Raw genomic sequence first — 18348 nt, 5'->3', positions numbered from 1 at the left:
ATCTCTGTGGTAGAGGGAATGGGTCCAAGCTGTGCTGTGGACAGGGACCACCTGGTACATCCTGGGTAGGGCTGCGCAGGCATAGTGCCAAGGGTTTCTGGTCTACACACCCAACAGCTCTGAGCACCCCAGGGGGATGGGGGAAGGGAAAATGACTGGATCGATGGGTGGATGGATCAGCTGTCAGTCAGACTTGTCCTCACATCTTCAGCATCTGCCCATATTGGGTGGGATGCCCAGACAAGGGCAGGTGGGTGCTGGTGCCCCTTTGCCCAGGGAGCTGAGGCTGGCCCTGAAGTGGTTAAGGCTGCCAGAGCCTGGACTCCGGCTCCCGCCACAGGCGTCCCTCCCAGCCGCTTCCTGCCGGCAGCCTTTGACCGGTTCCTGTCGGTGACCACCCCGCAGGCCTGGACGCCAGCGCAGCCCCATCTGGTTTGAGTTACGCTCCACGGCGGTGACGTCTCCTTCCTGTCTGGCCCCAGGAGCCGCGCGTCGCCCCGGTCCCGGCCCTGGCCCCGGACGGCCACAGGGACTGCAGGGCTCTGCTGTGGGGTGGCCACGGGTCTTCCAGATGGACCATCAGCCCTGGACACTCCTGGCACCCTGAGCTGCTGTAGGGGATCAGTTCCAAGGCTGTGAACACAGCCCTGTGTGTGCACATCTGTGGTAGAGGGATACACAGACACCACCAGCACAACCCAGGGTGTGGGACCCCTACTCCACAGCCCAGTTTGTTTTCTCCAGTCCCCTCCTTCCTACCCTGGGACCCTACAGAGACACACAATGGGGCTGGATGAGTGGGACCACAGGGCTGACACCCATGGAAGTAGCTGTGATCCCGTCCTATGCTCCCAGCTGATAGCTCATGAACCCCTGTAGTTGCTTGGAGTGGACTAGTCCCACTGTGGCCAAATGCTCCAGGTCCAGCACATGCCACGGCAGCCAGGTCCATCCCTTATGTGTGGGGTCCTCATCACCCCCACGGATGCCTGGTGCAGTGGGGATGTGCACACGTGTGTCCTCAGCATCCATCCCCGGAGCGTGGAGCAGCACACATTCCCCATGCACCCTGTCCCTGTGGCACCCACCCTGCCTGCAGAAACAAGGATCCCCGCAGGCAGTGCAGGGAGGGGAGGGGAGGGGAGCGGGCAGACCTCCGGCACCTGGCAGCACCGCCGGCAGCGGCAGCAGGTTCGTCCCGTGACCGGGTGCAGCAAGTCCCGGCCACGGCACGGCCCAGGATGGGAGCGGGCGAGCGGGCGGGGGATCAGGCCACCCACAGCGAGCCGGGAGCGAGCCAGTGAGGAGGCAGAGCTGGGAGAACAACGGGTCCATGACCGGCAGTCAGGGTGAGGACGGGAAAGGGGAGCACTGGGAGAGCGCATGGCTCTGATCTGCGCTCCCGGGCAGTGCAGGACAGGAGTGCCCATCCCTAGCGGCTGCTGCAGTTTGGGGGACAGTGGGACGGGCCACACTGCTCCCAGCACGGGGACCCCATCTCGGGCACAGCATGGGGCCGGGGCCGTGTGTTCCCAGCCGCGGCGGGCGATGGGCCCGGCCACGCTGCGTGGGAACCAGACGGCCCCTGGGCACGGCTGCGGCGCTCGCTTCCTCCCGCGCCCCCGGGGACCGTGCGAAGGAGGGGGCTGAGGTCAGCCGCGCTCGCCGCCGGCCGCTCCGGAGACGCCAGCATGATGTAGGCGCTCAAATATTGTTTTCCACTGGGTAGGGAAAAAAAAAGGGAGAAAAGAGAGGCCCAGGGCCGAGTGGCAGTTCCCGATGATGAAGGGCGGCCCCCCTGCCCTGCCCGGGGCTGGGACACAGCCATGGCCCAGCAGCAGCCGTCTGCGGGCTGATAACAGAGCTGACGTGGCCGCGGTGCTCCCGGTCCCCGAGTGACGGCAGTGTTCCTCCGTGCCAGCACGGCCCCCGCAGAGACCCCCGAGACTGGCCAAACTGGAGTTCCCCTGGCCTTGGGGAGCTGGGGGGACTTTGACAAAAATTTGGTCCTCACATCAGCATGAAGAGCCCCTGCCAACCCTGTGTCTATCCTGGGGCTGGCTGTGCCATGGGGTCTGGGTGTTGCTGCTCCTGGGGAGCTCCCTCTCCCAGCCTGAGGTTGGCAGGATGAGGGGCGCAAGCACAGCCCCCCACTTTGCCAGCATCACTCTGGCCCCACTCCTGTGCTCAGGGGTGCTGACTCGGGTGTCCCAGTGCTGTGTGGGAAGGGGCTGGTGGCGAGGTCCCATCCTGGGGCTGTGTGGGGACCCTGCCCACTCCAATGTCCCCCAGTTGGGCCAGTTGGGGCATATCCCTGTGCCCAGCCCAGTGTGAACAGCGGTGACTCAGCTGGTGCCTCTTCACTGGCAGCCACCCTGCATGATTCAGGTTGGAGGAATCCACTTTCCGGGCTGTTCCCATCAGAGCTGCAGCCCCTGGCACAGCCCATCTTTGGGGCTGCCCTGGTCTCGGTCCCTGGTCTGCAGGGACTAGTTGGAATTCCAGCCAAGCACTGACACAGCCACAAGCAAGGGCAGAGAGGGGAGGGAGCCCTGTCCCCCCCCCATAGCAGAGCATCCACGCTGTGCCACAACCCCTGGTGCCTCCCTGCAGTCTCTCTGGGGCAACACTGAGGCTGGTGCCACTTGTGCCACGTGTGACATCCTGTGAAAACACTAACTCGGAGGGGTCCCAGGTCCAGGGAGGTGACAGTGAGGCTCCACTGGGGGATAACTTCTGCTGCAGCCCATCCCCCTGACACCAGGAACAAAGTTCCCTCGTACTGCCATGGGATGGCGCTTCAGGGGCTCCTGGCCCCACACTGTGGCAGGACCCTGTCCCCAGCATCTCTCTGGGACACAGGACCTGGGTGTAGGTGCCCTGACCAAGGCCATGCCCCGTCCCCACATGGCCTCACCATTCAGTCAGTGATCACTGATGGAGGGACTGCTGGGGATGGAGGCCGGCATTGGGCACGTGTCCCCCAGCCAGCACCTGAGCTGGGGCTGGGGGTCCCCAGCTTGCCCCTGCCCACTGCCCACCTCGAATGGGGCACAGAGACCACAGAGGCAGCGTTGGGGAAGGTGCTTTATTAGGTGCTGGGTTGTCCCAGGGTGGGGAGTCCCTCACTCAAAGAAGAACATGCCGGGTGTCCGGTAGAGGCAGGGAGGCAGCCCCAGGGGGTAGCCATTACCCCCCTGCAGTGGGATCGTGGTCCCCGGCCCCCATGGCTCCTTCTGCTCACCTGCCCGTGGCCCCATGGCCCCGAAGGGTGGCTGGCGGGGGGCGGTGGAGGCCGGGGGGGCTGCAGCCAGGAGATGCTCCAGCGCTGTGCTGCAGGGCCGCTCCTTCACGCAGAAGCTCAGAGCCTGCACCCGGCACTGATAGCTGCTGCCCAGCGCCTCGGGGCCCGGCCGGCTGAAGGAGCCGAACATGGGCAGGTGGGGCTGCGTGTAGCCCTCTCCCTCCAGGAAACAGGATGGAGGGGGCTTGCCCGTGCCCAGGAGGTTGCCAGGGAATGCAGGTGGCACCTGCCCGAATGACTGACACGGCCCCAACCCAGGGGCAGCCAGCTCCTTGCCTTCCAGCTGCTCTGGGGGGGTGTCTGGGGTGGCCGGTGAGTCCTGCGGGGGGTCCCTGTGCTGGGTGGGCAGCAGGGCAGGCAGCAGGGCAGGGTGCTGGTGCTGGGCCTGGCGCTCGCTGGGCAATGGGTACTGACCTGGCCGGGGCAGCTGCAGCGCCGCCGGGAGCCCCCCGAAGACAGTCTCCTTGGGCGGGCGGCTCTCGGGGGGCGTGAAGAACGGCCCCTTGGGCTGTGCCACGTCCGGCAGGTACAGGCAGGGCTGCCTGGCCTTGGGCGGCTGACGCCGGGCCCAGGGCTCGGTGCACCCCGGCACTCCGGCACCCTCAGAGAGAGCGGCGGGGCTCGGCAGGCGTCCTGTGGCCGACGGCGAGCTGTAGCCCCCCTCTGCCTTCCCCTCGTCCGGCAGCGGGGCAGCGGGCAGCCCTTGCCCCTGCTGCCTGGGGGTCTTCCCGCGCCCCTCGTCTCCCTCAGTGCCTGGTGCATCCCGGAGACCCTTCTTCCTGGTGAAGCGTCGGCGGCGCCGCAAGAAGCTGCCGTTCTCAAACATGTTGTAGCAGTCGGGGTCGAGGGTCCAGTAGTTGCCCTTTCCTGGCTTCTTGTCGTCACGGGGCACCTTGACGAAGCACTCGTTGAGGGAGAGATTGTGGCGGATGCTGTTCTGCCAGCCCTGCTTGTTCTCGCGGTAGAAGGTGAAGCGGCCCATGATGTAGCGGTAGATGCCGCTGAGGGTGATGCGCTGCTCGGGCGCGCTCTGGATGGCCATGGTGATGAGGGCGATGTAGCTGTAGGGTGGCTTGGTGGCCTCAGCGCTGGGGAAGGCGCCGCCGGCCGGCTCAGGGGCCGGTGGGCTGCGCAGAGCCGCGTCGCCGACGGGGAGGTCGGGCTGCATCCTCCCTGCCGGCCCCCGCCGTTCCAGCTCTGCCGCTGATCCCGCTCCCGCTCTGCCGCACGGCCCCAGCACGGCCCGTTAAAACCCGCCGGCCGGCGAGGGGGCGGCGGGCCCCTCCTCTGAGGGGCCGCCCAGGGCGGAGCAGGACTCTGCCGTCCAGCACTGGTCCCTGTGGACAGACAAACGGATGCGCCGCCAAGACCTGCGGCCAGCAGCCAGTGGCCCCGCGGTTGGCACGGCCGCGGCCTCCCCAGGGCAGAGGCGGGCGCAGCCCCCGGCTTCCCCAGCCCCCTTTCCCACGGAAGGTTCCCACGACCTGGTTCTCATCCTTTCCTGCTCACGGTGAGCAGCCAGGCTCTGGCTGGGCCTGGCGTGAGGCTGAGAGAGGGATGCAGGCAGGACTGAGGTGCTGCCTGCCCTCAGATGCCCATCTGCCCCATGCCCACCCCAGTGCCTCAGCCCCTGCCCCCAGCCTGGCCTTGTGCTGGATCCTGCGCCAGGTCCCTGCATTGTTCCCAAAACTCTGGGCGCAGCACAGGCCCCAGGAGCCTCATCACACTGTTCATGAGTGCAAACTGAGACACAGGTGGTGACTGCCTTTGGGACAGCCTTCTGTGTTGCCAGGTCAGCAGAGCAGCTAACAGGCACCTCGCTGCTGCCTTCACTCCTGCCAAGGGGCTGGGACAAGGGGCAGGACAGGTCTGGAGCCAGTGCTGGGGCAGGGGGTTGTCTCACGCTGTGGCTGGGGCTGAGCTAGCTTTGCTCACATGAGGCTCTGTCTGGACTCAGCTTCCCCAGCCACCTGTGCTCCGCTCGGACCAGCACCAGCCCCTCACCCCAGAGCCAGCCCCCAACACCCATACAAAAACACAACCTTTATTTCTGAGGTTCACAACGGCGAGTCCTGGCAGCACAAGGTGCAAGGACAGGGCCAGGTCTGCCCTGGATTGCTGAATAGGCACACAACCAACCCCACTGGCAGACTCCTGGGGAATAAATACAGCAATGACAGGGGCGGCAGCACCTGCCCACCCAGCTAACATCCGTTCTTGTCTGGTCCCGCACACTGAGCACCCTGCTTTGGGACGTGCAGCTGGAATGGAGCCATGGGGCTCAGAGCCTCCCACTCTGAAACTTTATGGCAACTGGGGTCACCTCTCCCACCCAGTTCAGGGCTGGCAGAGCTGTTTGAGGACATGGAGAACGTGGCTGGAGGTGCCAGGGGCACAGGGCTGAGGGGAATTGCAGAGCAGCGTCGGCCTCAAGCGCTGGGCATGATGGAAGAGCTCCCGAGCAAACACCGGCTCCACCTGCGGAGGCACAGAACGAGAGAATGGGCACAGGTCCATGTCCCTGCCTTGCAATGGTCCCCGTGCCTGGCTACTCACGTGAGCCATGATGAGCTTCTGGAAGGGATGCCCAGCTCTGGTGGGGTATTCCTCCCCGAAGCACAGGTAGATCTGGTACTGAGGCAGGAGCTGCCCGTTGCTCAGGTACTCCCGCACCTCTGCAAGACACCAACCCTGTCAGGGGACACAGGGTCCTCATAGCCCCCATCAGCCACACCAGAGCAGGACCTGGCCCTCGTCCCGAGGGGAGCAGGGTCTCCCAGGGACTTACGCTGTATGTACTGCTGTGTGTCCAGCAGCTTGTAAGTCTTCTCCCTCTCCAGCTTGTTGGGCCAGTTCTTGTGCGGGGCCAGTGGCCCGTTCCAGTACACTCTGCCCTGGCACTGGCGCTTCATGAAGACCCCCTCAGGTGCTACCCACAGCAGCACGCCGCGCTCCAGGTGGGGCAAGAGCCGCTCCAGCACGTTGGTCATGCAGGCCACACGGCCGTGGCTGCTGAGCACCTGCGGTGGGGGGAATTTTATCTGCTCCATGCAGGAGGGGCCGTAGAGGTGCTCGCTGTCGGCCGGCACGGTGTTGGTGGTGATGCGGCAGCCCTCGGCCGTGCGGGTGGTCACCTCCTTCACCAGCACATCGCAGTAGTACAGGCGGACGTGGAGCCAGCAGTCTGGGGCAAAGGGAGGATCAGTTCATGGGCAATCTGGGCTGGTGGGGCCACCCAGGGCATTGCCTGCAACATGGCTCTTACCTGAATTGTTGACATCCTCCACAGGGAGGTAGGACCGGGGTCCAGGCAGAAGCTGGCCATGGGTTGGGCTCCAGCCATAGAAGACTCCCCTCACAAGGCATCCTGGACCAGGGCAGAGATGAGGTGGTAAAGGGACATGGACAGTTACTCCAAGGGCTCCCAGGCACTCTCCTGGCCTAAGCCCCTGGGCCCACACTTCCCACTGTGTTTGCTCATTATTGGGCCTCATCATATCCCCTAAGTGTATGGCTTTGCTGGGGTAGGGTGGGAATCCTCAGCACCTACCTCAATCCCCACAGGTGTTGCCTGCACGAGTGACAGGAGAGCAGGATCCTGGCAGAAGTGTGCACTCCCTGCCCCCACCCCATCCCACTGAGAGGGACCCTCCTCACCTCGCTCGCTTGGGTGGCCAGAGACCCAGGGCTGTGGAGACACATGGACACTCTCCAGCATGTCCTTCTGGCTTTCCTCCTTCTTTGGACTCCCTGCAGTGCTGCCCTGGGGGTAGGAGCAGCTTTGGTGAGGGCTGAGCTGGCAGTGGGGGATCCTGAGCCAGCTCGTTCCTCTACTATGGACCCCAAAAGCCAGCAGATCCCCTGCCTGGCAGTGCGTGGCACAGGGGGGATTTGAGGGTCCCACCTTCTCCCCTGCCTGGATGGCACAGGGCAGGCTCACCTGCTGGTCCTCACTGCCTGGGGACTGTGTGTCACTGTCCTCTGCAGAGAGCAAGAAAGAACGAGTGAACCCCTGGCAAACGGCAGGAACAGCCCCAGGGAAGACAGCCGGCTGTCCGGGACACCCAGAGAGGAAAAGGAGTGGGGCAGAAGGGTAATGTCTGTGGGGCACGGGGCTTGCACAGGCATGGTTCAGGTTATCAACCCCACATCTGGCACAGGAGGAGGGACGGCAGGAACGTACCTGCAACACAGGCTCTGTCAGTCACGATCTGGTACACCTTGTAAGGCTCGGAGATGTCCAGCTGGCTCCTCTCGGGCACCTCCTGGAAGTCGGTGCTCTTGTTGAGGGCGCAGCGCAGCCGCGTTTTCCAGGTGGAGGGGTCGGCCTTGTCCGTCCCTTCGTGGTACTTCCCCTTGTAGATGGCCCAAGCCTGAGGGACAGAGGGTGCCCTGTTCTGTGGGGGTTGCCACAACCTGACCCCCGGCTTGGCTGTCCAAGGGGGTCCACCAGGGTGGGGAGTGGGGAGCCGGGGCTGTGTGTCCTGGGGGACTGCGGGGAGCTGGGTGGTGCGGGGTGGCAGGGGAGCACACCGGGAGCTCCGGGAGTGTGCACGGAGCTGGGCGGTGTGTGCCAGGGGTGTGCATGGAGCCAAGTCCTAGCGCTGCGCACAGAGCCAGGTAATGGAGAGCCCTGGGGGTGCGCACGGAGCTCGGCCGCACAGAGCTGGGTGAGCGATTCCGGGGTGCGCACGGAGCTGGGCAGTGGGGAGCCCCGGGCAATGGGGAGCCCCGGGAGTGCACCCGGAGCCCGGGGGCCATTCCCAGGGCCGGGTGGGGACGGCGGGGAGCCCGAGGTACCTTGAAGAGCGCAGCATCCTCCTGCTGCCGGTAGTCCTGCTTGGCCGCGTGCTTCCAGGGGATGCGGAAGAGCGTTCGGTGCCGGTTCTCCCAGCGCAGCCCCGGGTACCGGCCGCTGTCGATCTGCGCGATCAGCCACTCCTTCAGCCGCATGGGCGCCCCCGGCTCCGCCATCGCGGCCCGGCGGCGAAACCGAAAGCGGCGCGGGCTTTCACTTTCCCTTTCCTGGCGCACGCCGCGGGTTCTGGCTGCCCCAAGGCGGGAGGGACGGTTCTTAAGTTTTTTTCTCTGCTCCACTTTTCCCCACGCAGCAGCGTCAGACATCCGTGTTCAGGAAACAGTGATGTCGTAATTGACGGCTACAGCAATGGGAAGAGTTGGAGCTGGTGCCTCCGGGAGGGACCCCCGACAAAGGCATCCCCGAGGTTTCAGACCCTCACAATGTGTGCATCCATGTACGCCTGTGGTGACTTTAGCCTCTTCCCGCTGTTCACTGACTCCTGCAGAGGCTCTGCGTGATTGACCCCCAGCCCGGGAAGTGCCCTTTGTTAGGCAAAGGGTGAGCGCCCATTCCCGGCTCTTGCCTGGGGCTCCAGCCCTTTCCTGCCGTGCAGAACAACACAATGTGCAGCTCGCACTTATAATTTACATACCGAGATACCTGCACTAGCGTGCTTCTCAACAGTCAGCCTGCACTCGCGGGAGAGGGGCAGGCACATTGCATCCCCGGGAGAGGGGAAAAGGCACCAGAAGGCACAAGGAACTCTCCTGCACCCCTCCCAAATGCTTCCTCTAAAACTGTCAGGTCTCCCACATGCTCCCCGAAGGGAACAAGGGACCCTACTCCCTTTACTTCCTGCACTGGGGACCCAGCCGGACACGTCCCAGCTCCAGGGGCTGCGTCCTCCCATGGGACCAGCTGCTCAGTCCATGGGTGTGGGGAGCTGCAAGGAGCTGCGGGAAGAGCACGGGCTTTCCAGGGTGGTGTGAACAGTCACATGTCCCCATCTCTCAAATCCCTCCTCTGCTCTAATGCTAACATCTGCCTCCTGGGGCTCTGGATGCTGAGTCGAACGGGAAACAGGTGGATGAGCTGTGCCAAGGGCTGCCGGGACCGGGGTGGGACACATCCCGCACCAGCTCCCCATTGGCCCCCAGCAGGGCACGGGCTGAGTCACTGGGCCACCCTGAGGTGACACCAGTGTTGGTTCCCCTATCACTGCTGCAGAGTTTCATGTTGCTGTGCAGGGAAACCCTGCTCCTCTGCCCGGCTGCTGCCCCCCAAGTCTTCTTTTGCAGTCACCCAGGTCTCCTTTCCTGCTCTGAGTCAGAGAAAGTCACCTCTGGCCGAGAGGAGAAGCAAAGTTCCTGAAAGCTACTGGGGCTGCACAGTCTCCAAATGAATAATCAGTGGCAGAGAGCCCAGTCCTGGGCTTTCCCAGAGGATGTGAGGACAGGGCACAGCCACGTGGCACAGAGGGCACATGGGGCCACACGGGGTGTATGAGCGAGCCCCACTGGAAGGAGTTTTCTCTCCTTTTTGAGCCTGCCCGCGACCCCTTTGTTGCAAAGTGAAGCCCAGGCACCACCCGTGCCCTCCATCTGGGTGAGCTGTAGGGCCACGTTCTGGGAAAAGGGCCTGGGAACTGACCGACAGAGAATCCACATCTCCCCTTTCTGCCTTGGGAAGCAGTGCTATGGCAAGGAGTCCCTGCACATCCTCCCAGTGGCTTCACTGATTACATCCAAGGCCGGGAGATAATCGCAGCCGCCGGCTCGTTTGTCAGCCCCAGCCCGCCGGGATCAGTTTTATCGGCCGGCCGGGGATTTCATGTGCTGTGGCAGCCGCCTGGTGACGCAGGACCCGGGGGATCTAATTACCCGGGCATCAGCGAGGACGCTCCGGAGTCAGATTCCCCACTGTATTCCTCACCGAGCTTCTCCCTTCCTGGGGAAGGTGAAGCTGCTTAACCCTTAAACTTTTCATGCCAAAATGAGCTTCAAAAGGCAGTCAAACATTAACTCATAGCTAACCCTGCCCTTGGCTGGGTTTTTCCAAGCCGTGTAAACCAGATCTGCCAAAATAAATACATTCTGCTGTGCTGTGGAGCTGAGCTGGAGGTCCCTGTGTGGTTTACAGTGGGAACAGGGGAATCTCTGGGTGTAAACACCTTGGGTATAAGGTGGCCCAGCGTGAGAGGGTGCATCTGTGCATGGGGCACACATCCATCCCAGATGTGTAACCCCGGGCTGCAGGGCTTCCACCCTGCTGGGTGCTGAGGAGGCCAAAGGCTGCTGGAGAGCCTGGCCTGAGGCCAAGGGCATGGGTAGAGGAGCCTGGAAGGAACTGGAAGGAGAGTGGGATCCCATGGCAGATGGTGCAGGAGCAGTGCAGGATGATGCACCCCTGGTTATTCAGTTTGCTCAGTATCTACCCAGAGAGGGTGGAACTCCCAGTCTGCCTGGGTCACCCCAAGGCAGCACCCAGCTCAGCAGCAGATGCTGGCAGCAGGAAGGAACCCTGGTCTTGAAGCTTTGTCTCCTGGGGGATCCCTTCCCCCTAGAATAGAGGGGGCAAGGATGAGAGGGACCCCAGAAACGTGCTCTGCATCCCAACAGGGACAATGCTGATGACCCAGCTGGGCATCCTCTGAATTTTTCCCACCTGGGACTCTGCTCCAGGAAAAGGTGTAAATGGGACAGGTCGGGAGCTTGTGATACTCAGCTGGTGCCAGACTCCCAGCAGCTGGAGGAGCCAGCAGACTCCTGGACCTCGTGCTCCAGAATCCAGTGAGTGGAGAGGCTACAGTGAAACAGGCTCTAGGTGAGCTCCCACCTGCTTCTCCCAACCTCTCCTGGAGCAGGGCTTGTCCCCAGAGAGCCCTGCCCTGGCATCCACATTTCTGGCCTCCCTTGTCACCATGCCACAAGGCAGCAGAGTGAGCCCTGTCCGGGCATGCCAGTGTCCCCAGCCCACTCCAGAGAGTGGCCAGCAGCAGCTCCAGACTTGGTCCCATGCTGGGACCTTCCCCCTTGGCATCCCCGTTTCAACCTGGCCATCACAGGAGAGTCAGACCACAGAGAAGGGTATTTATTACTGGGGAACATATAAAGTCTTTAAGCAAAATGGCTTAAGGCTCTGCTCTAGTGAGGTCTGGCCAGGTTAAATGCTTGGTTCCCACCTGTTACAGATTGCGCCCTGGGATAGGTGGGAATGGGGTGCAATGGATTCCTAAAGCTACAGTGCTTGCTCAGGGCTTGTGCTTGGCCAGTCTGGAGCTGGACCCTTGCCTGGAAGCCTGTGTGGTGGCATTACCTGCTGGCACACTGGTGTGTCCCTGCTCTTCAGCCACCTGGATGCTGGAAGCTTGTGCTGCTGGTGGGAAAACCGCTCTGAGGGGAGCACCGGCTCTCCTGTGCACCCTGAGGCCATGCAGTGGGTACCCAAGTGCTAAAACTGCTGCTGGCAACACCTGGGTACTGGCCTGTGGCAGAAGAGACCCCCTCTGTGTTCTGCCCCAAGCAGGAGCCTGCAGTGACCCAGGGACAGAGATCTGCGTCCCCAGCACAGTGGATGTGAAGAAGATGAGCCCAGCATGTGCTGCAAAGCCCAGCAGCGTCCATGAAACCTGCCCAGAGAGCGGGTGGCACATTCCCACCCTAGAAGAGAAGAAGGAGCTGGGCTTTGTGCAGGTTCCTGCCCAGTGCTCCCTGTCCCACTGTATTGCATCTCCTTCATCTCTCCCAGGCTGTTGGGTGATGCTCACTGCTCTCCCTTGGCTTGGGTCACTTCAGACAAGCCGGGATGCAGGAGAACGTCCTCTTCACCCGCAGCAGAAAGGGACTTGTGCTCCTCATGTCTCTGGCTCTTGGGACCAGTCCTTGCACAGCTCCCTCTGCCCTGGACGTTCCTTCTCTCCCTACTGGCAGCAAGGCCTTTATTTCTTCCTCGTCATTGAAAGGGGACATCCCATACTTCTGCTTCAGGTGCCTGCGGACCTGGGGAAGGAGCAAAAAATAAAATATAGTGCTGGTTTACAAGGGTAGGTCCAAGCCTGCCAGCAAGGGGAGCAGGGAAGAAACTGAATCCCCTCAGGACTTGTCCTTGCTCTGAGACCCATGGCAGGCTCAGCCACGGGGCAGGGCACAGGTGGCAGAGGCTTGTCCCACCTTGCGGGCTGCGCTGCCGCTGAACTCCGACAGCTGCTGCCTGAAGCCGGGGTTGGGGTTGGCGACGGGCCGGATGGTTCGGATGGCATCCAGCACCTCCTGGCAGCTCAGCTCCGTGACAACCATGACGTAGGCAACGACCACGGTGGTACTGCGGGAGATGCCAGCAAGGCTGGCAAGGGAAAGTGCAGAAGGGCTGGCGTTAGCGGCACACCCTGACCCCATGCTTGCCTCTTCCTCCACCCCTGTGCCTCGGATATTTCAGTTCTTCTTCTCCAAGGACTTGCTCTCCCGGAGGCCTGAGACCTTCCAAGGTCCTGGACATCAGTGCCTATAAATACCCACTCCTCTAAAGGGAATGGGAGCAGCAGCCACTGCCTGGCTGCCTGCCCCAAACCCTGCTCATCCCGCACACTCAGCTGCAGCAAAAAGCTGCCCTGGCTCCGGGACTGCCTGGATCCCGCTGGGTTTGAGTCACAAGCCACATCCAAGGGTGGATCCTGGGTGGGTCCATTGGCACAGAGCCCTCTGGCACAGGCTGGCTTTGATCAGGGGTTGCAGCTAAAGTGAGGGGCTGGGGGCTGTATCTGCTGAGCTGGGGGAACACAGCAGCAGGCACAGGGGAGAAGCATTACCAGTGGACGAGGCAGTTCCCTCCATGCAGGCGACACTGATGGATAAAACTGATGCATTCCTTGAAGTGCCTCTTGCTAGCAGGAAAAATAAACCAGACAGAATAAGAACTTCAGGGGTGGAACAGCATTTTTAGCTGCAGGCAGAACAGCCCTGTATGTTTGTTTTAGGGGATCTGCCAGCCACTGCTGAGACCTGAACAGCTCAGTGCTGTTTATTCCCAAGGAAAGGTGGATATGCCAGCTCATTCTGTGCTGGAGACACAGAAGGGGACACTGTGCTGGGGATGCACAGGACTGCCCTGTGACTTGTGTGACTCATGCTGAGGCAATGGGACGCTTGCTGCTCGAATCTCCAGCCACGCCTGTGCCCTTGGTTGGCTCCATACCCTTTATGTGCTCTCCCCTCTCCAGACACTTCCTGGGGGGATGCTTGCTGCCCCTCTCCATGGGTGCTGTGGAGTGGCTGCCCCTCACCTCACCCCAGGGCTCATACCCTCCCAGCAGTCACTGAACTGGGATGCTGTTGGGGTCCAGGGGTGGTCCCCTGCACTGTGGCATCACATCTCCAGCCTGTAGGTCGTTGTGCTTGAGAAGCTGGAGGGAGCTGGAGCACATGGAGGGCTTGAGAAGCTGTGAGCCCTCATCTCTAGTCACCCTCCCACCTCCCTGCACATCCCCACTGCACCCAGAGTACTCACATGTTGGCTTCAGGGGTGTCAGGCAGGGGGATGCGGAGGTAGGTAATGTCCTGGAAGACAGAATAGGAAGAGGAGAAGCTCAGGCACTGCAGACAGGGTGTCATACATGGTCAGAGCGGAGCTGGCAACGCCTTTGCTCCTCACCCACAGCTGCCTACAAAGTTTTGCTTCCCCCACACAGCATCCACCCTGCATGGGGATGGGGCCACACTCTCCCTGGGGTGAAGAGCAGAGCAAGGGGACACCAGCAGCTCATGGGAGAGGATGGGAAACAAGAGGAGTCTGGAGAGCTGGAAATTGTTTCCCGTCAGTGTTCAAGGTCGGGTTATAGTCACATGATAGCCCATTTCCCATGCCGGGGGCCACCCAGACCCTCTGGGATCAGTGACCAGGGAGAGGTGTACATGCCATGGGATTCTCAGAGGGGGAAGGAAGATGCAGCATGGAAGGAGCTGCAGGAATCTACAGGGGGACATCTGGTGCAGGACCCTACCTTCAGCAAGGGCTGGGGGGATTCATGGATCGAAACAATGTGAGTGATCTTGTTCCTGCTTAGCTGCTCCAGGTCTTTGGCATCTGAAGGATAAAACTAGACATCAACATGTATTTACTTCCTACCCTTCTCTTCCCACAGTGCTCCCACCCTGCTTCTACAGCCAGCCAGAACACAGAGCCAGCAGATCGACTGCATCCCACCCCCACATGCAGCAATGCAGACATGGGCAAACAGGGAAACCTGGAATGCCAATCCCATGATACCAAACCAGAGGCCTCTCCCTGATCCTTTCTCCTTGCTGGTCATGCTGGTTGAAACATTCACATCTGCACAGAAACACTCTGGGTCAGCAGGTAGTGTCCCTCCTGCCTGTACTTGTCCCCACTTTGGGAGGAGATGTGCCCTGCCCACACCTCCTTGATCAGACACACACACAGCACTGGGACTTGCTGCAGCCTGAGAGAACTGCTTTATCTTATGAACTATGGAAGTGGAGCTGCAGCAATTTATAACAACTCTGATTTTCTGTGGAAAACACCTGAGCAGTGACTTGCTGCTCTCTGGTCTGTTCTCTCTGCAGCTGCGTGGACAGAAATGGGGTGTCCTTGGCTGTTTGGGGCAATGCCCTGCTTCTCACCAACGCTTCAACATTCTGGATGTGATCCTGGCCTCTAGTCCAGCACAGCAGTTGTTGCACAGGGAGGGGAGCGTGCTTCTCTTGCTGAGCAGCTTCCAAGTGTCTCCCTTTCATGCCACAACCAGCAGATGCAGCAAGTGTGGCCAGAGAGGAGGGGAAACATTTCCCCATCTCATTCTTTCGGGTTTCTAAATTTTCACGTGGTGTAAAACCTTGGCTCAGGAATCCAGCCCGGGAAGTGCTAACAGCATGATGTGAATTTTAATAGGAGTGAATCTCAAGGGAGGTGCTCTGCAGGAAGCAGCACTCTGTGTGGGGAGGGAGATGAGGACTCACACACCTGCCATCTACCCATCCGCCTCAGCAGGCAGTGACAGCAAGTGGTGACACTGGAATCAAGGCTTACTGAGGCTGGAAAAGCTTCCAGTTGGAGGAGATGCCTCTGAGAGCTTAATGTTGCAGGCCTAGAATCTTGTCACCCTGGATTGCTTGGCAGAGTGATGAGGAGCGCTTGGATGGCATCAGACCCAGGCCCCACAGCAGAGGCTGCTCCCAGGAACCCCCCTGATGAACCTGGCAGCTGGGTGCCCTTGTTCCTCAGCTCCCAGCAAGCCACAGCCCCCCCAGCCCAACCTGAAGTGCTCCATGGGGCAAAGGGAGAACAGGGCTGCCACTCCAGTGACATTTCCTTAGCAATTCACACGAGTGGTTTTAAACTTGTGCAGTGCTTACAGCAGGAATCAAGCTGGCAAAGGAGCCAATGAGGGAGGTAGGAGTACTCATAAATGCTCATTTGTCATGGCAGACACCAACACTTGGTCATTAACTGTCCCCTGACAATGAAAATTCCTTAAAATAGTGACTTGGTGTGAGAAGGGTTAACTCTGCCTCTGGGAAATTGCCTCCTGAGGGTGGGCAGCCCCCTCTGGCCTCTTCTACAGCTGCAAAACTGGGGAAGTGGTGACTGACTGAAGTGCCCCAGTCCCGCTCCCTTACACCCATGTGGCACCACCAGCTCCTCTGCTCCTGGCACAGGATCCATATTTCCTCCTTGGCTCCTTTCCCCCATGCATCCCAAGAGCTCAGGGCAGCTGTTAAATAAAGAAACCATGCAAAGGCAGGGGTCTCTGCCTTGCCTTTCCCACAGTGTCTTCACTCCCACTACTGCCAACCCAAACTGGGTGACAGCAGAGCAGGCTGTGGGTGCAGGCAGAGCAGTGGGCGCAGGCAGGGTGGTGGGTGCAGGCAGGATGTCAGGCAGCATTTGCAGGCAGGGAGACACTGGCTCAGGCAAGCCCCACTCCCTAGCTGAAGAACATCTCTGCAGCAGCTGGGTTCCACTTACCAACAAAGTTCCCAAGGTAGAGGCCAGGAAGGATCTGGGGACACAAGGGGAACACAAGGGGAAATGGCAGTGTGAGCAGTGACCTTGTGCTGTGGTACCCACTGTGCCGGGACCCACGCTGGGAAGCACTGACCTTGGCTGGAGGGAACACAGTTCTGGCATTGACATGACCATTGCCAGCCCCAGGGCAGGAATGGTGCCAGGGCAGCTGGACCTGTGCATTCCCAGGGCTGCCACTGCCCTGGCATCCAGGATGGGGCTGGATGTAGCCCTGGCACCTGCAACCACCTGGCACTGCACTCTCATGGGCACTGGGAGCCAGACATGGCTTTTTTATTGCTCCTCTTGTTTATCATCAATTAGTCTTCCGCTGGAGTTTATTACCTGAGCCCAGCAAGTTGCATATACCTTTGTACAGCCTTGCACCATACCCATAACCTGTGGAAGCCCTGCTGTCCAAGGGATAGGAAAGCAACAGGCATGGAGAAGCTTGTAGGGGGTGTAGCTGTCCCCCTCCCAGCCCTGAGCTCCACTCCCCTCACTCTGCACTGCAGGAAGCCCATTTCTCACAGCTCAGGCACAGATTGCTCTGGACACCATGCTTTCAGCTCATTTCCCCAGGGAAATTCCACTTCTCACGATCAAAAGATAATTACTTGACAAGGCCTCTTAACAGCACTGCAGATGCAGAAGCAGGACACCTTGCAAACCTTGTCAGCCAGAGCTATTTTATATTCTCCCTCACTCCCAGCCTGGGCAGTGAGTTCAACCCTGTATCGAGCCAGTTCTCCGCCAGTTTCTCCCTGCAGCAATATTTGGTGCCCAGGGCGGGTGGAGGTGATTTTCACCAGCACAGCTGGACTCACACTTGTCTCACTGCTCGCATTTGGAAACGTTTTTTTCTCGATTGGACAGCTTAAAGAAGGGGGGATTTTCTGTGATTCCTGCGATTTTAGATCAATTTCCTATCGACAGGGTGCCTGTAACTCACAGCTGCGGCACTGAGAGGAGCGGGTGGGAGAGCGCCAGTTAGCAAGGGCAGCTCCCAAGGGCAGGACACTGAACCATGAATAAACAGCATGTGCCTGTCCCCAGCACCCTGCTGACCCGCTCCTCAGAGGAGAAAACGGGGCAGCACATAAATAAAATAGTGCCCAACCCCTCTGCCCTGTGATGCAGAGCCCCATGCACAGCCCAGCCCCGCTGAGCAGGGGTTGTGGGACCACCAGGCTCGGGGTCATACAGGGCTCACAGCGTGTGCTTGTTGCTGGTTCCTTGGGATTAAAGGTGTTGGGAAAAGTTCCCCCCTTCCTTGAAGGAACTCACTGTGACCCCTTCCCTCCACCCCCCCGGGCAGCTGTCAGCTGTCCCAGCGCAGTGTCCCTGCGTGTTTCACCTCCGGTGTTGCTCTGCCGGCAGACAAACAAAGAGCCGAGCCCGGTGCCGGCAGGTGAAACGCCGCTTGGCACGGCAGAGGCAGCCGCCAGGTAAGGGTCTCCCACCTCCAGCACCGGACGAGCCGCCCGGGCATGGCCGAGCTGCAGAGCAGCCGCCCCTGCGCTCCCCGTTACCTGGCTCATGCCGTTCCCCATGGCCGACGGCGGGCGCCGGGGGTGGGGACGGGGCGCGGGTGTCCTTGTCCCCAGTGCTGCCGTCCTCCCCGTCCCCGGGCGCAGCTGCCGTCCCCGCTGCCTGGTCGGGTTCCCGTCATGAAGAGCTTGGCTCCCCCGGGATCGCTGCTCGTTCCCGGCGCGGCGAGGCCGGGCCGGTGGCTGTGCCGGCGCAGAGGGGACCGCGGCCGCCGTCCTCCGCGGCTCCTGCCGAGGCCCTTCCCCGGCTGCTCCGGCGCTGCCGCGCACCGGCTGCTGCCTGGCCGGGAGCAGACAAAGGAGGAGAGACTCCCCCCCTGCGCCGTGGCGTGGGAGCACGGGGCCGCGCTGGCTGCTGCCTGTCGCCGCTGCCCGCGGCCGCACAAGGCTGCACTGTTGGGAGAAGAACAAAACCTTTGTCCTACTCCATCAAGGAAGGTCTGTGCGGCCACGCGGTGAAGCGCCCGTCAGGATGCCCACTCCTGCCCACGCCATGCCCACCCCTGCAGGCACCATACCTATCCCTGCCCTGCCCGCACTGTGCCCACCCCTGCCTGCACCACACTCCTCCCTGCCCTGCCCGCTCCAAGCCCAGCCCTGCCCGTGCCCACCTGCAGCCAGGTGCCGCAGGATCCCTACCCTGCCCGGGAGGCTGCAGGAGTGTCCTGGGGACT

At 61.3% G+C, this 18348-nt stretch overlaps 2 protein-coding genes across 2 annotated transcripts; both read right to left on the bottom strand.

Moving 5' to 3' along the window:
* Window positions 1-3003: 3003 nt before the first annotated feature.
* On the bottom strand, window positions 3004-5190 carry FOXS1 (forkhead box S1). The gene has a single exon (XM_068207733.1). The coding sequence runs from the start codon at window positions 4470-4472 to the stop codon at window positions 3126-3128; it is 1347 nt and encodes a 448-aa protein (XP_068063834.1). The 5' UTR covers window positions 4473-5190; the 3' UTR covers window positions 3004-3125.
* Window positions 5191-5336: 146 nt separating this feature from the next.
* DUSP15 (dual specificity phosphatase 15) lies at window positions 5337-18152 on the bottom strand. Its single transcript, XM_068208291.1, has 15 exons — window positions 17657-18152; window positions 16086-16119; window positions 14101-14183; window positions 13608-13657; window positions 12910-12984; window positions 12275-12446; window positions 11895-12103; window positions 8105-8435; window positions 7488-7677; window positions 7209-7285; window positions 6962-7067; window positions 6570-6671; window positions 6093-6488; window positions 5861-5979; window positions 5337-5782 (listed from the first exon to the last, which is right to left on the bottom strand). The coding sequence occupies exons 1-15, from the start codon at window positions 17675-17677 to the stop codon at window positions 5642-5644; spliced, it is 2106 nt and encodes a 701-aa protein (XP_068064392.1). The 5' UTR covers window positions 17678-18152; the 3' UTR covers window positions 5337-5641.
* Window positions 18153-18348: the final 196 nt, after the last annotated feature.

The sequence above is a fragment of the Anomalospiza imberbis genome, chromosome 17 (genome assembly GCF_031753505.1).
Source record: "Anomalospiza imberbis isolate Cuckoo-Finch-1a 21T00152 chromosome 17, ASM3175350v1, whole genome shotgun sequence".
NCBI lineage: Eukaryota > Metazoa > Chordata > Aves > Passeriformes > Viduidae > Anomalospiza > Anomalospiza imberbis.
Note: the sequence above shows the minus strand (reverse complement) of the source record. Positions and strands in the feature narration are given on the sequence as shown.

Coding starts and splice junctions, on each gene's coding strand:
- DUSP15 (XM_068208291.1), bottom strand. CDS start 17,677: ATGGGGAACGGCATGAGCCAG. Junction 13,658..14,100: donor CCCCCCAGCCCTTGCTGAAG/GTAGGGTCCTGC, acceptor TCTGTCTTCCAG/GACATTACCTACCTCCGCAT. Junction 5,783..5,860: donor AGAAGCTCATCATGGCTCAC/GTGAGTAGCCAG, acceptor GTGCCTCCGCAG/GTGGAGCCGGTGTTTGCTCG.
- FOXS1 (XM_068207733.1), bottom strand. CDS start 4,472: ATGCAGCCCGACCTCCCCGTCGGCGACGCGGCTCTGCGCAGCCCACCG.